The 16,216-nt window shown below is 39.0% G+C and overlaps 1 protein-coding gene across 1 annotated transcript in view; it reads left to right on the top strand.

The window, feature by feature from the left end:
- The window catches only part of COL4A5 (collagen type IV alpha 5 chain), an 83,685-nt gene extending 69,513 nt beyond the window's left edge, over nt 1–14,172 (top strand). The window contains exons 42-51 of the mRNA XM_080553524.1: nt 4,851–4,984; nt 5,384–5,456; nt 5,605–5,676; nt 6,070–6,198; nt 6,462–6,560; nt 7,853–8,065; nt 8,402–8,579; nt 9,136–9,250; nt 9,614–9,786; nt 11,325–14,172. Coding sequence (XP_080409650.1) covers nt 4,851–4,984; nt 5,384–5,456; nt 5,605–5,676; nt 6,070–6,198; nt 6,462–6,560; nt 7,853–8,065; nt 8,402–8,579; nt 9,136–9,250; nt 9,614–9,786; nt 11,325–11,406 — 1,268 coding nt within the window. The 3' untranslated portion in view covers nt 11,407–14,172. The remainder of the gene's footprint in view (nt 1–4,850; nt 4,985–5,383; nt 5,457–5,604; nt 5,677–6,069; nt 6,199–6,461; nt 6,561–7,852; nt 8,066–8,401; nt 8,580–9,135; nt 9,251–9,613; nt 9,787–11,324) is intronic.
- Nucleotides 14,173–16,216: the final 2,044 nt, after the last annotated feature.

Raw genomic sequence — 16,216 nt, 5'->3', positions numbered from 1 at the left:
AACTTCCTTGCTTGTTTTAGAATTTGATTTTTGTCATAAAATGTTTGTTTGCCTCAATTTATTTGCATCCTCAAACTCTGACCTCAGATTTTTCTGTTGTTCAAAGATTTGTTTGGGAAAAGTCAGTTTTGAGCTAGTGTATTTGTAAAATAGCTGCCACAAGTGTGTTTTTCACTTTAGATATCAAGGGATAATTTAGTTTTACAGTGAACACTTGGGAAGACTTTAAGATTCCTTTTTTTTCCTCAGGCTTGATTCTGATACCTTAAAAAATAAAAAAACAGTAAACCAGCTAAGCATCTCCTGACGTTTAATAAAACTACTAATTGAGATTCTATGCTCTGCTGTAGCACTGCTGTTTTTCTGAAGCTTCTCATCCTGTTTACACCTCTCTGTATAAATTGGGTGGTTACTGACTCAAATTGAATGGGGAAGCAGAGGAGTGGTGGTACTCATTTTGTGTAGTTTTATGAGCATTGGGGAAAAAAACAACAACCAGTGAGGTTCTGCTCAGCCATGTTCTCTCTCTTCCTCTCTTTCTTTCTCTGATTTCCATTTTTGTTGCATGCAATGAATAAAGTAAAGCATTTGTTTCACTCAGTTATGCGTGAACTAATGTGGACAAACCAAACTATTATTACAGTTCTGGTACAATCAGCACTCTAGCCTTTTGTTTCAAATGATAACACAGTCTATTGTTGAAATGCTGATTTTTGTAACGTTTCAACATAAGGCAGCTAGTCATAAAAGCAGTTGTCTGGCTGTCAAATTACTCCCCTTCCAGGGACATAAATAAAAACAGAAGTTGTATTCGTATACTGTTTGTTGTTGACTTCTGGGTATATTCTAAGATTAATAAAAGCGATGAGGTCAAACATGGTAAAGCGCTCTGACTTCAGCTGGGTTGCCCCTAAAACAAATTTGGATAGATGGTGTTGGGAGGGATTGATTAATCAATGATAAAATGAAGTCAATTTCCAGGGCAACATAACATTGCTGTTATTCCATATGTCTAGTTTTCATTGCAATGAATAATAATAGTTTGGTGTTTTGCATACTGTATGTAAAGGAATATTGAGCTAAATCTAAAAAGAAAGGTTTAGTTGAATATGTTAGTTTGTTGACATTTCTAACAATTTTGATGTTTTTCCCTTGTTCTAATGATGACCTTGGTGAACTCTGACCCCCTACTCCCAGGTCCCTCAGGTTAGCCCCTTAACTCCAAAATAATAACTTTGCATGAAGATATGAAGTATGTACTTTTTTAGTGTCTAAATGTAGATATGCTGAGTCATTTTTCATACGTACCTTTTAATTTGTGGTAGAAAAGAAGAGTTTAGAGCTGGCTTTCAGACTCTTCCTCCATGTTGTTGTAGGACTGGAAGGACAGCGTTCCCCATGATGGAGGGTCATGTCATGTGGGTCCAGATTTGCAAGGCTTTTATAGTGTCCCTGACTGTGAAAGTTGTTTTAGCCTATTTATTCCCAGAGCAGCTGAAAAAAAAAGATAGACTATTTTTCCTATTTTTTAAGCGTACTGTGCTGTCTTCCTGTGCCTTTGCTGTATAATTGTGTTTTGCAGCTTCGACAAATGACAGTATTCATTTTTTGTAACACCTGCTGCTGTTGATTTTGGATGCTCTGAAGTGACATAAATGAATTAGGTGCTTCTATACCAAGAGGCTCCATAGGAAAGTTACACAGAGCAATTGTAATGTTTTACATTCCCAATGTAGAGTGTTTTTACATTGTAGAGAAATCCTTATTTCCATTGTTTTGTTTCACCAGCACATGGTTAGAGGAAATGAGGAAAGCTCTTGCTCTAACATGTATTTAATGAAAATGAAGCACACAGCCATCTCCTCCGTACCACTAGGGAGGAGGAGAGGAGGAGCAGGAACAGGATTGGCAAGAACATGGTAATTTTCACAAGCTTGTCTTAATTTTACCGTATCAGCATGTAGTACAAGCCAGCTCTTGGGAAGACTCTACCATTTACGTCTAGATTAAAAATGACTTGGCATATCTACTTAATAACGCAGTTTTTAAGTTTTGCTATGATGATTTTTAGGAATGAAAGAACTGTGAGTGAAATTCAACAAAGGAAGATTTTAGCATGCTGTCTTAAGCACTGAGAGGTATCAAATGTGGTAGCCCCTGATGTTTCAAAACCTAAATACACATTTAGCTTTATGAAATCATTGGGGAAAAAAAATATGGCTTTATCTTTTAACTAAATCATGGTCACACAAGCAGTAACCACACTTTCAAGGAAGGCTCCCATTATGGCTATGCGGAGAGGAACTTACCCATTGCTTCGTATTTTGTTCCACGCTGTGACTGTACCCAGCCAGCATTCAATAATTGACACGTATAGGAGAGACTGATAAATCATAGCAAAACTTATCTAACAGTAAAATAAAGTTTATGAGTACTTAACAGCAACAATGAAATGTCCATGTCATTATTTTTAACAGCTGTATTACACCTAGTATTTAAAATGATTTACCAAATATGTAAGAAATAGTGCACCAAGGTAAACCTGATATGTATTTATTGTAGTTTTTAGCTGTAAATTGCATGGTTATACATTCATACATTTAAATCATTTCACTGACATGAAAGATGCGAGTGGGACAGGAGCCATATTAATATTAATCATATTAATATTACATATTAATTCAGGAGCATGGTAGGGACAAGCAGCTTACATTTAAACCATTTTTCTAAGGATGTTATCACATGTTATGTGTTATCAAATGTTATCACATTTTCCATAACTTTAAACAGGTAAATTAGCATCTTGGGGTATTTTTATTAAGAAAAAGTAATGCTAACAGTAGATGACAAATTACAAATTTGTTAATTCCCCTGTATTTTTGCTGATAGCATTTGCAGCCCTTCTGATCCATATCAATTCTGCTTACTGTTTTGGGGAGGATATCTGCCTACTTTTCAGTCCTAGAGTTTTATTCACAGTTAGTTGACACTATTACCTGATTAGTAGTGTTAAGTCCCTGTATTAATCACACTTCTGCCCTGCCCAAAGCAGATTTTTTTTCAAAAATAAGCTGTCATTCACAATTTCCCTGTGTATTTGCCAAGCTCCAGGCCCTGGGAGTGCTGAATATTGTCAGTGAAATGGTTACATAGCCTAAACCCCATTGTGAGTAGGACTAACCAGTGGCAAGCCTCAGCCGTAGTGTTAAAGCAATAACACATTTAGTAAAGCTTTAAGTTTGCCATTAAATGAAGTGTCAAATTAGTCTTAGTAGAGCCTAGTCACCAGAATAACTTGTATCTGAAAATACATATTGTTGTGTACTCATGTATGGTTTTATGCATGCATGTGGATTATATTGTAAATACAAAATATGCTGGTGAAATGGGTTGATGTGTAGTGTATATGCTGTCATCTGTACTATTTCTAACTAGTAATCTTGTTTTGTACTGTGTGATGTCTGACCCTTCTAACATCGATCATTGGGCTTTGGTGAACTCTGATCCTTCCAGGTCCTCCAGGTTAGACTCTTAACTCAGTCAATTTATTTTACTGCCTTGCATTTGATGTAAGAGAAACGGATGTTTTCCTGTAATTCTGTGATTAGTTTTTTAAGGACTGTGGTTACCCTGCAAGATTGTATGTGTTTGATTAGCATGCCTCAGATGGTAACCTGTTATTATTTGCATGTGTACAGTACTGGACCGGTTTAAAAGAACAGAATGAACACAAACTCTTGCATGATGGGATGTTTTCTGTAGCTGAAACTGCAATAGGATATGTGTGAAATACAGTACAAAATGGCTCTTATTTTAAAAAGGTATTTTTGGAATGAATTCTACACTCAGATTTGCATGCATAAATACAGCTCATCAAATTTATCCACTGAACATAGACCATGAGGGTTTCAAAGGACATTTTAAATTCTTAGAGGCTTCAGAAGAACTGAAAATATAGCACACTGCTAAATGTTATTAGATTTGTTGTACTACGGGGGAGAAATGTCATAGTGCTGTCCTGCAAAGAGATCCTTTTGTTAATCCAATTATGAGATCTAACTTGTAAAGTGTTATTAGCCGTTGCTGCGCTTGCTTACAGTTTGTTTTGCCATAAGTTGCTTTCTATTTAGGCGGTGGCATAAAGATGGGGTCTCATTTTCCAGAGCTCCAAATACCTAGGTTTCATTTAAAACCACTCCTTTCTTTTGGATTAACGTGGCCGTTTCAAAGGGAAAATATTTAAAGACTGGCCCAGTTCTTCTTGGATTTACAGAGCATAATTCTACTAAAGACAGACAAATCAGCTGGAGGGAGGGTCACTGAGCAGAAGGTAGTGCCTGCAACTCCAATTAGTATTCAGGCAAGACAGAATGAGGGGCTTCCTGCTGCCCAGCAGTCAGTAGACAGTGTACACTAGACTCCTCAGCAGGTATTACAAATTCCAACAGCAAAAAAGCAGCAATATTTTACATTATTGAGTCTGTTAAGAGACAGTGAATGCAACGCAGGTCAGCGGAGGGGATATTTGTACCATCTAATTTGGGGTTTCTTGGCTTCTACTAAAGCCAGCTGCCTGGTCACTGGTAAGCCTCTAATGCAGGTGAGTTGCACTGCCTTCCGGAAAGACCTGCTCCTCTTCATCAGCTATACCAGGAGGCCTGGTTCCTGATTTGGGTAGTACAAATAATCCCTCTATTTGTTTTCCCTTTAGTTTATTCTATTTGAATTCAGCATTGAAATATAAATGGGAAGTCAAGCCAATTTTATTTGTTTTTTTACACTGAAGGCACAATCCTGGGGAGAACAGTTGACAAGTACTGACATGTGCATATTTGTTCCACAATGTTAAGGTTCGCCAGGCCCAGAAGGTCCGCGGGGGCCACCAGGCAATGGAGGACTTAAAGGGGAAAAAGGGAATCCAGGTCAGCCTGGCCCACCTGGCCTGACTGGTCAAAAGGGAGATCAAGGACCACCTGGACGCCAGGTAGGACAAGAAATGGTTTTCTGTTAGTTTGCTTTTAAATGTAATAAAAACTGAACATGTTTGGGTGGAACATGCATTTTACCGTGGTAAAATAAAAGCCAAAATGTGGTGGTAGCTAATATCCTGCCTCGTATCAAGATAGGGGGTCTTACCCTTCATTATCCCCCAGTACCTGGGCAGATTTTCCCCATTACATTCCCATTGGAGCTGTTCACGTTCCAGTGTTCTCTGACAGCACCTGCTGCACCAGGCAGGGAGCAGGCAGAATGCAAGGCCTCAGCCCTCCAAAGCACTACTTCAGAGACCCAAAATGTGCTTATTTGTCCCCTAGCCACAGCTTTTTTGTTTTTCTGAAACTACTGGAGAGATGAGTGAATAACGTGAAGCTGTTCTGTTCAGGGGGATCCTGGTCGTCCTGGTCTGAATGGAATGAAGGGCGATCCCGGGGTTCCAGGTGTTCCAGGATTCCCAGGTATTTAACTACCATTTTAAGTGAAAACCTGTAGATTCAGTAACAGCCCCTCAGGGAGGAAAGAAGCCTTATTTTGGCCATTCCTGCAGCAGATTTTGTAAGACGGCATGTTCCTTCACTGTGTGACCATATGAACTTTATGCTTCAGGTATGAAGGGTCCCACTGGACCTGCAGGACCCGCTGGCCTCACGGGCAGTCAAGGATTACCAGGCCCACCAGGTAGGAGTCTTGGGTAGCGTTATTGTCACTTTGGTCCCTTGCTGGTAGATTTTGTTATGCAGATGTAGGACTGTGCGGATCTCAGCCAGCAATGGCAGTAGTTAAGAGAGCAACACCTTAAACGATTCCAGGCTATAACTTTTAGCCCTACAATTAATCCTACTGTATTTTATACTCTGCATCCAGTCTACCTGGATTAACCCCTGCAAGAGGTGTCTTTTGTGCCACCAGGAGCACTTTTTTGCCTTTCATATACAATTACACTTTTTGTAGTGATAGAGCTCTTGGCTGCTGACTTTGCAGTAAAGAATTACAGAAATAGTGTGCTACTGCAACCATCTTTAATGCTCTCTTCTGCCTTGGGTTACCTAATACTAAGTTGCTTTCTTTTAGGTCCCCCAGGTTTACCAGGTACCATTGGACGAAGCATTGTTGTCAAAGGTGACCCTGGTCCCCCTGGTCCTCCAGGCCAGCCTGGGTCAAAAGGGCCACCCGGATTGCCAGGACCACAGGGATTGCCAGGTATGGTTCTAGGTGGCTGCAGGGAAAACAACTAAGCAGTATAGCTGACTGCAAGTTGCAATGTGTGTCACTTAGTATGGGCTGCAGAGACAAGTTACTGAATTCAGCAAGAGATAATAGAAAAATGTGGGATTGTAGCACATACATCTGGTTTAATGGTCTGTTCTTGTCTAGTGTATCTTGAAGAAATGACAGATGAGCCCTATGTAGTTTAAAGATTTCTGTAGCGAGATTTATTTCACTTTCACATTTGCCTGTTCTAGGTCCAATTGGTGTTCCTGGGGATCCAGGCAGAGATGGTCTCCCTGGTTTTGATGGTCCATCAGGACGTAAAGGAGAGAGAGGTCTTCCAGGCCAACCAGGTACTGTGTTTGTCCTGTGAGAACCGACTCGAGAAAGACGTGCGCCCTGTTGAGTGTGGGCTAATACTGGGAAGCAAGATTTGCCTCATGAGATAATAAAATAATAATTTTGGGATTTTCTCAGTGAAAAAATGTGACGCTGCTGAACACACTTTGGTTTGGAACATTCTTGGAAATCAGCACATTGCTAGTCATTGCTGAGTAATACTGTAGAACACTTCGTTTCAAGAGTAATGGCATCCCCTTTGCAACAATGATGGTGAACAGCAAAAAATGAGGAAAGTAAGAAACAGAAATGAGAGATTAGTGAAATAACTTTCACTTTACAAGGAACTTGTGAATGGAGAAAATCAGACTTAACAAAGGAAAAGATTTCATCATATGCAGAGATGAAGCTACTATGCAGCCACTGTTTAGGATTACTCATTTGAGAAAAGAAATCAGATTCAGCACTGGAACAGTTTTCTAAAGCAGAAGATGCATATCATGGTAGTTCTATATTGCAGCTTGGGAGGAAAAATATTAGAATTTAAACAATTAAAACAGTACAAAAATCCACAATGCTTGTTTTCTTTTTCTCTGAATACCTCTATGAAATCTGTTAATATTATTTTAAGTGAAAAAACATAATAATGATCATGGGATAAAATAGTCTAAATATTTGTAGTTATACATTCTGATATTTTTGTTGTTCACGAACAAATGCCTTTTCTGATATTTTGTTCAGTCATACGACTCTTCTTGGTCTCATTGAAGATTATTCTAGCCCATTTCCACTTTTTGTCACCTACTCCAAAACTGAGACCAGCTTTTCTGTTCATTTTGGTGGGCTTTAGCTCAGGTGTTGTCAGGGCACGTTTCAGTGAGAATCGTTTCTGTTCTGGCTCTGCAATCTATTTTGTGATTTTGAGCAAGATGTTTCAGCTTTATCTTACCAAGCTGCACAGGCAGATGAGTATGTTTTGGATTTGGGAAGCTGCTTTGGACTTATTTCAGTGGCTGCCATGTCCATTGCAGTTGTTATCTTAGTGCCTCACAGCTCTGAACATATTTAACTTCACAACGCCCCTATGATGCCAGAAAGTTGCACTGTTACAATTAGTTCATGATTTGATCAACCTCACAAGAAAAAAAAAATGGTTTAAGGAAGATGGAGTTAGCTGATACCAGGGTCCCCGAACTTACAAGCACCATAATCACTACACCATCCTTCCTTTCAGAGCTACGTTATTCCTGAAAGAGCAAGCAACAGTGTTAATAAATACCGTGTTGTGTTTTTCTTGTGTGAATAGGTTCACGAGGAATACAGGGCCCCCCTGGTCCTGATGGCTTACAAGGCCCACCTGGGCCTCCTGGAACAGCTTCCGTTGCTCATGGATTTCTTATAACTCGGCACAGCCAGACTAGAGATACACCATTTTGTCCACAAGGAACGTCAAGAATATATGATGGATTCTCTCTTTTATATGTGCAAGGAAATGAGAGAGCTCACGGCCAGGATTTGGGTGAGAAATGGTGTATGCTGTCTTTAAGGGGAAAGAGGTTGTAGATGTTTCTTCCGATGCTCTGGTTCTCTGAAGAAATGATCATCCTGGAGATTACTTAAATGAGGATGGGGAATGCATGCTAAGATCTACTGCCTCCAGAAGCTGTGCATAATAATTCAGGATGAAAGAATGTAAACCAAATCTGAGAGTTTTTTTCCCCACATGTGACAATTCGATAACACATGCTGTGCACACAGGTGAAGAGGAAGAATACACAATTACTGTTCTTGAAAAACTGCTAAAAACAATGAAATTAAAACTTTACTGTCACATTTTATGTATCTTATTCTTTAGGTACTGCTGGGAGCTGCCTTAGACGTTTTAGCACTATGCCCTTCATGTTCTGCAACATCAACAACGTTTGTAATTTTGCATCAAGGAATGACTATTCCTACTGGCTATCAACTCCAGAGCCAATGCCAATGAGCATGGAGCCACTGACTGGGCAGAGCATTCAGCCATTCATTAGCCGGTGAGACAAAGCAGGCTATCACAGTCTCTTTTTTAAGTATCTAGATAAATAAATAAAATGTCTTAACCACATGGTTCCAACCTGCATGTTGGATATTGTGAGATTAATGTCCTGTTTTGCTTTAGGAAATACTGGGAAAAGAGTCTGTTTTAAAGCGTCCGTTGTCTCAAAAGGCTGCCTACATGCAGATCCTTAGAGGCTGAAATGTTCTAAGAGCTCTTCTCGCCCAAGGAAGTATGAGTGCAGGATCATCATGAACAGGAAAGAGAACATGGGAGCCAGCAGCTCTAGGATTAAGGCATTTACCTGGGGACTTGGAGCTTCCACTTTTTGTTTCAGGAACTGCTGCTGTATTTTACCCAGCGTTGTTAGTGGAAATAGAGGCAGATCTTGCACTCGGAACTAGGGTCTTACTGCAGTTACAAGATACGTTAAGAAGCTGAAATCTGGATTAATAGAACAGCCCCTAACCAGCTAGTTCTCCCTTTCCCTGTGTTATAACTCTTAATAAAGCATGCATTTTAATGTCACGTTTCTCTGATTATTCTGTGTCCAGATGTGTTGTGTGTGAAGCTCCTGCTATGGTGATAGCGGTCCACAGTCAAACCATTCAGATTCCTTCGTGTCCTCCAGGCTGGGACTCCCTTTGGATCGGTTACTCTTTTATGATGGTAAGAATTGCCTCCCACTCCAGAAGTGACTATTACCTCTTTGTATCCTCAACTAGCTGCTTTAGGACTTTCTGTTAAAGTCAAGTATAGTCGTCATTAGAGAAAGCCTTTACCTTCAATTACCAACCTTGGTAGCCAAGATTAATAACAATTTTCCAAGATACAGAGAGCAGAGTAACTAATAATGCTTTTTAAGTCCTGCCTTTGCAAGGGTATTTATGGAGGTGTCTGGTGTCACAACATCTCAACCAAGAATGAAAAAACAGTGGATTTTCTAGCAGTTGAATGCTATGCTATTATTTTTTAGCTCCTACTCTAAGTTTCTTGTGTGCATGTGCATTTCTTTCTTCCCTACTACCTCAGCACACTAGCGCTGGAGCAGAAGGCTCTGGACAGGCCTTGGCATCACCTGGATCCTGTTTAGAAGAATTCCGCTCAGCTCCGTTTATCGAGTGCCATGGTCGTGGCACTTGTAACTACTATGCCAATTCATACAGTTTCTGGCTGGCGACTGTTGAAGTGTCAGAAATGTTCAGGTAAGAAAACCTGTTTCTTGTATAGTGCTTTATTCCAGACTTAAATCTTTAGAGAGCATATTTATTCCTAAGATCAAAAGAGATGTGTTTACAGGGTATTAGGGAAATAATTTGTTTTTCCCCCTCACAACCAGTTTTTCAAGTGTGTGCTAGGGTAAGCCTTTTATATTATGTAAAAACTTGTGAGGGCACATTGTTCTGGAAGGAGTCAGATTCTTTGTAAGTCAACTCTTAATTCATATTTAGTAGGACCTTCTCTGAGAGTAGTCTGACTGTAGTGACTGTAATCAAGCCTAAAAGATTGATTTTGTTGTTGTTTTCTTCTTTGCATGCCTTTAAATAGACTGAAATATTTAAACTTGAGGGGAAATTGGGGAAAATCTGCATAGTCCATTCTCAGCCCCAGGGCAAAATCAACTGTACTTAAACCTTTTAAGGTAGATGGTCATATAACCTGTTTTCAAAAATCTTGTTTGAAGGAGGTTCCATACCCTCCCTAGCAAGCATTTTTTCCAGTACTCTACAGAAAGTACTCTACAGAAGGATCAGGACACCACTGGCTTCTCTGCCATCAGAATTTCAGTTCCTCCAGATTTTCGCTTTCTACTTGATCAGCATACTCATTTTTTTCTTTGAAAAAGCATCTTCTTTCATAGAACAAAATGCTACTGTTTTGTTTGTGTACCTAATAAAAGCCTCATAAATCTTTCCACTGCCACCAAATTGGAAAATATAGCCTTGTGGTACAGGACTGGCAATGTGCACAGTCTTGATAGGGTAGTAGTGGCCTCTGATTGGGTTTTGTGTAACAATTACACTGTAATATTTGATGTACATTAAGTAATCATCACCAAGTTTTCAGGGTAGTTTATTAGTGGTAATTCACTGGTGAAAACTGCCTACTAGTAATTACTATGGACCTTTGAATTTTCTGGTCTCTACCATTTGCTGTCACCCAGAAATTCAACTTGCAAAAAAAAAAAATCAAGAATGGCTCTTATTCTGTGTGAACATTCATATTCCATAAGTATGTTATATTACTACCTCCTACCTTCTACAGAATAGAAGAAAATTACTTGTTAAATTCATCACTTAAATATACAAATCTCACTGTAGCAGTGTTTCTTATGGATTGTTACAATACCCTTCATCTGAGGAACCAACGATTCCAAATGCATTTTTCATGAAAGGGGCAAAGTACACTATGGCCCCCAGAAATACTGTCTCTAATGTACAAAATTTGCTTTCTACTCAGTTGAGTATTCATCTGTGCTTTGGTCCATCACATGCTGAACTGAAGTAGTTGATTATAGCATACCTTCTCCATATGGGGATACTGGACAAAACTGAGCTTCTGTCACCTGCTGTGAGGATATCCAGAAAGAACCCTCCTAAGAAAAATCCTTAAATACTGGACTAATTCCCACTTATGCACTTCCGTTTTACCTTCAACTGTTAAATTAAGTAGAAGTTTAGAGTTACAGTTCTGTTAACAAAGAAAAAGCTAACCTAGCCTTACCTTTTTGTCTGTCACCCAGTAAACCTCAGTCAGAGACACTGAAAGCTGGAGACTTGAGGACGCGTATTAGTCGTTGTCAAGTTTGCATGAAGAAGACGTAACATCTTGGAAGATGTTTTATAAAACAGTTGAAAATTCCTAAGATGCACTGTCCTCCAGCTGTAACAATGGTGCTACTGTGCAGAAAGAAAAGAAAAAACAAATCCAAACTGTTTTAACCACGCAAATTCAAGTGTACCTCACTCGTGCCAAGCTAAGGGTTGTTTGGTACGTATTTGACAACAGGACTAAGATGAGAAGAAAGAATTGACCTCTTGGAAACAGAAAAGAGGCTTGAGGTTCACAAAGGATCAGAAGATGAAATTTTTCATTTCTCTCCCTGTACCAAAATGGCACCTTTTTGATCTACCAAGAGAATAAAGAAAAACACAACGCACTGAGTATGTTTAAAATAACAAGACTGCAGTTTTGAAAAACATTTTTCATGGTGCTACTAACCCTACTGTATCCCAGGTTTTTAATATGAAATTTTAAGCTTATTTCTCTGTAAGTAATGAAATGTGTATATTGTGTAAACACCTTTTTAGCTGAAACTTTCAGTCATTTAGAAACAAACCAGACTCACGATATGAAAATGCTTATGTCTAAAGTTAAAATATACAGCAGTATTTTATTATAAAATTTGTGGTACGGAGAGAATTTACACCTCTTACACCTACTTATTCATTCAATATTTCATTTCCTTCCTCAGTTGCCAACCTGTTGTATTTGGGGAAATGCACAATTATTCTGAAGTCATTTTGATCAGGGTTTTAAATGTTAATAATGTACACCATGCTATCAGTGGTTTTACTTGTGCTTAGAGAGCCCAATCCACTTGAAAAGTTTTCTTTTTTAATCTTGTGAAAATATGTGAAATGATTAGCCATATACTATATCCTTCTATTCAGAATAATAGTCACATTCACATTTTAGTAGTAATCAGTTTGGTTCAACAAAACCTGTTCCTTGGGAATATCCAGTTACCAAAGCATTTAAGATTATGCTTACATGAAACCTCTCTTTACTCTGAAGTGGTGTCACGCATATTATCCAGAATAGTGTACATGCTAAGAAACCTTCTGAATAAAATAAAGTGTAAACTGGTGGAAATTGATCTTTTCCTATTTACAGATTAATCCTTTCCTTTGATCTTATGTGAATTTATATTCAACCACGATGTATTCACAATATATAGTAACTCTTGTGTATGTACAGTTCACATAAGGCCTTGAAAAATGGTGCATGCAGTTCCTTGTTTCTGATGTCATTTTGTAAAAATCCTACTGTGTATGTCTTAGTGTGTCACTACTTGTGCAATAGCTGAAAACTGATCACTTTTTGTATGCGTAACTGTCCGTGACTGGTCAGCTTTTATGGTCAGTGCTGCTTCATTCACATTTATATATAAATAGAGCTCCCTAGCCAAAGCAAGACTATTTTTCAAGTGTTGATACTTTTAACATTTTCATTGTATATTGTCACCTCCACTATCTATCAATACAATTTAACTTGTGAATTAACATATAGCTTTATACAGGTGAAGTATGTGTGTTTATATTGACTACTGTTAAGTAATTTATCTGCTAATGGCTATTCACTCTTACCCTTCAGTTGTCCTTGTAAACCTGGAGCATAAGAAATCTTGTTTTATGCATGTTTGAAAAAAGACATAGGACTAGTGACTTACCAGGTGGCAGTGATTTTTGCAATGAGATTGGTGCTGATTCAAAAGCTTTCAGGTATGAAACAGATTATTTAGTTTAAAATGCAAAGTCATAATAGCTTTATCCTTTTTCCATTAGCTGCAGTTATCTACATTGGTAGATAATGGCCTACTCAGCAATGTGCATCCTTCAACTTCGTTTACTTTGGTTTGCTGATGCACATCACAATAAATGGAACCTGTTGCTATCTCCAAGCCAAGACCTTGTTACCAAAGCTAAAATAAAATGTTATGTCTCTTGTAAACCCAAGCCCGTATCTTACCACTGGCTCCTCCTCAGAAGTGTAAAATGAATACAGGAGCCTATCCCTAGCCCCAGAAAAGAGAATAGAGGCTAAGTTCAGACAGTGCCCAGGGTGAAGAGCTCTCCTGCATCTCTACCAACTCTACCTGTCTTGCCTTGATTGCATTCACCAACAAGGAGCTGTGTTCATATATTGGGACCTGGCAAAGGGCAGAACGTGTTTGTTCTAGTACTGCATCAGTGGTACTGTTTTCTAAGATTTGGGCCTCTTTTGCAGCCTGTAGAACAAAACCTACTGAATATTGACAAGACAGGAATTACAATTCCAATCTAACATAGATAGCATGCAGAGCAGCTTGTCTTGTGGCAGCTTTAGCTCCCAAAGCTGTGAGATGACCACAAAAAATGAGAAGCAGCTACACTTCTGACACGTATGTTCTTTGTTCTACTCCTGCAGCTCTCACCTTGACTTAGAGAACAGTCCTGAACTTTAATCAACTTTAGGATGAGATTTCTCAAAGAGCTAATTGTGATTTTTTTAAGAGAAAAGTAGCGTAGAGCAGAAGGAGCATCTTTTAACTGAGACATGCAGTAGAGACTAAAACAATGCTTGCTTAATTCCCACCACAGTCTGTGCCTTAGAACAGGCAAATCACTTGACCTGTGTTAGAGCTGAGTTTCTCTTCTACAAAAGAAAGCATGGTTATTATTTTCTGCCACTTCTGGACTACTTAGACTGTAAGCTCTTTGGGGCAGAGACATGTCTATATGCAACATTGAAGGGGACCTCAACTGTTGATTGGGGCCTCTAGGTGCTATCCATCAGTATATAAATATTAAACTACAGGTAAAACCTTCTGTTTGCAGATTTATTATTTTAAAAGTAATTGTTTTGACCATGTAAAGCATTATAGTCTTCAGCCTAAACATGATCTGGATCAGAACCCCACTTACACAGCTATAGTTAGGCTTTCTTCCTGTAGTTTGATTTGTTTTTAACTAAAGGTTTTATTCTCTTTGCTAAGTATGTAAAAACCAGTCTGTTTAGTTAAGCAAGAACCTGGAAGCTAACGTGATTGCATTTAGTAAGCTCTGTGGGGGAAAAGACATGCACTTCAGCCACTCGAGGGCACCATGCAGCTTTCAGAGAAAGCTAGAGCAGAAACAGGACTGAGTTCCTGGAAGTGCCTGGATCAGCAATGACTTATTAAAGCTTGCTGGAAGGGGGGGGTGCACTACCTCTCCTTTCTCACTGACCAGTTCTTCTTTGAAAGCTTCTTGCAGAATGGAGTTAAAGACAGTCTGCTGCCAGTTGCAATAGGGTTGATTAGTTAAAAATGCAGCTTTCTGAAGGAATACTAGTGTGCAAATCCTAAAAACCACTAACCTTATGCATAACTTGGATTTATACTGTTAGAGTAGTAAAGAATGAAATTCTGCTTAAGACAGGCTATTCAGGAGCTTCCTGCACTCTAATAATTTCTATTATAGGCCATGATTAAAAGGGAACTGCTTCTTTCAACCTCAAATTCATATATAATGCAGAACTTAAGCTTCTGAAAGAATTCTCCAGTCAATCTATAAACTAAGGTGGGCACACAGAGCACTGCAGCATGATTTGAAATACATTGAACTAGACTACTGCATGCAAACTTCGTGCTTTAGAAGCTCTTAACCATACAGGTTTTTTTGTCCTCTACTGTAGAGGTCAGTCCCTCAATGGCTACGGATTTCTTGTCTCTAAGGCAGAGGAAGTACCTATTTTAGAAAGCAATTTTAGAACCTGAAGAATTTTAGAACCTTTAGTACCTGAGTTATTTTTTTTTGATCTTGCAAGTAAGAAAGGCCAAAGCTCCAAAATTTAATCTTTTGCATTTTCTATGCACTTTTCTATCCAGATTATTTATTTTGTAGCATATATTTCATAGGTTCTGTTTTGCTAACTGCCTGAGTCAGTGTGGTGCCTGCACTGTAGAGAAGTGCCATCACAGGGGCACCGAGGGAAAGCTGTTTTGCAAGATTTAGGAGCATGCTGCTGTGGACACCATTAGCTGATTTTTTTTTTTTTTTTTTTTTACAGTTCCCTCCCAGAGAAGTTATCCTTTAGACAATCCAGCGATGTTGCTGGACACGAAATACTTCTGCTGCTGTGGCTACTTCCACTACAAGTGCAAGCTGGGCATTGTGCAAGACACAGCAATAACTTAGTCTTTTCAGGGCAGTTTAAGTGACAAAAAGCAGGACACTTGCTAATGAAAGGCAAGAGCAGTAATTAGCTCAGGGGAGTAGTAGCAGTGTTCTACATTTTAATACATAGGATAAGTATCTGGAATTCTTTGCTTTTGAAGGAAAAATTATTAACTCAACCCATGTGCTGCAGACTGGTGACCACTGCCTAAGAACAGCCCCAGCTGGCAACAAGGTCAAGATTAACTGGTTATTAAAGCAGACAAACTGCTGGCTGTACTAGAGGTGCTCACTATAGCTCAAGGATGGAGCACAGCCCAGCAGCTGCTGCTACAGTGCCAATGAATCGTTTCTGCGCCCACTGAGCTAGAATTTCCTGAGAGTCAGTCTCTATAGCTTGCAACTCTTCTTTCAAAGGCAATTAAAATAATTTAATTAAAGATAAATTAACTCCGTATCTCAGAACGAAAACCAAAGAAACAAAACAACTGCCCGAGTTTGGGGTGTTCTTCTTAAAAAAGGGAGGAAAAGAGTTCCTACCTCCCAGATACATGCAGCAAGCTCAGGGCTCCTGCTCTCCTCCTCTGAGATGTTCCTTTGTGACCCTTCATGGAAAAATTAGAGGAGAAAATAATTTATGTTTGAAGGAACACTACTGCTAGAGCCAAAAGAGGATGCAGGGATGGGAAAAGTAGAATATAAGTCATATTACCTG

Source organism: Anser brachyrhynchus (assembly GCF_964034855.1).
Source record: "Anser brachyrhynchus genome assembly, chromosome: 13".
In the NCBI taxonomy this organism is placed as follows: domain Eukaryota; kingdom Metazoa; phylum Chordata; class Aves; order Anseriformes; family Anatidae; genus Anser; species Anser brachyrhynchus.
The sequence above is the reverse complement of the archived record's forward strand: the minus strand, read 5'-3'. Positions and strand labels throughout refer to the sequence as shown.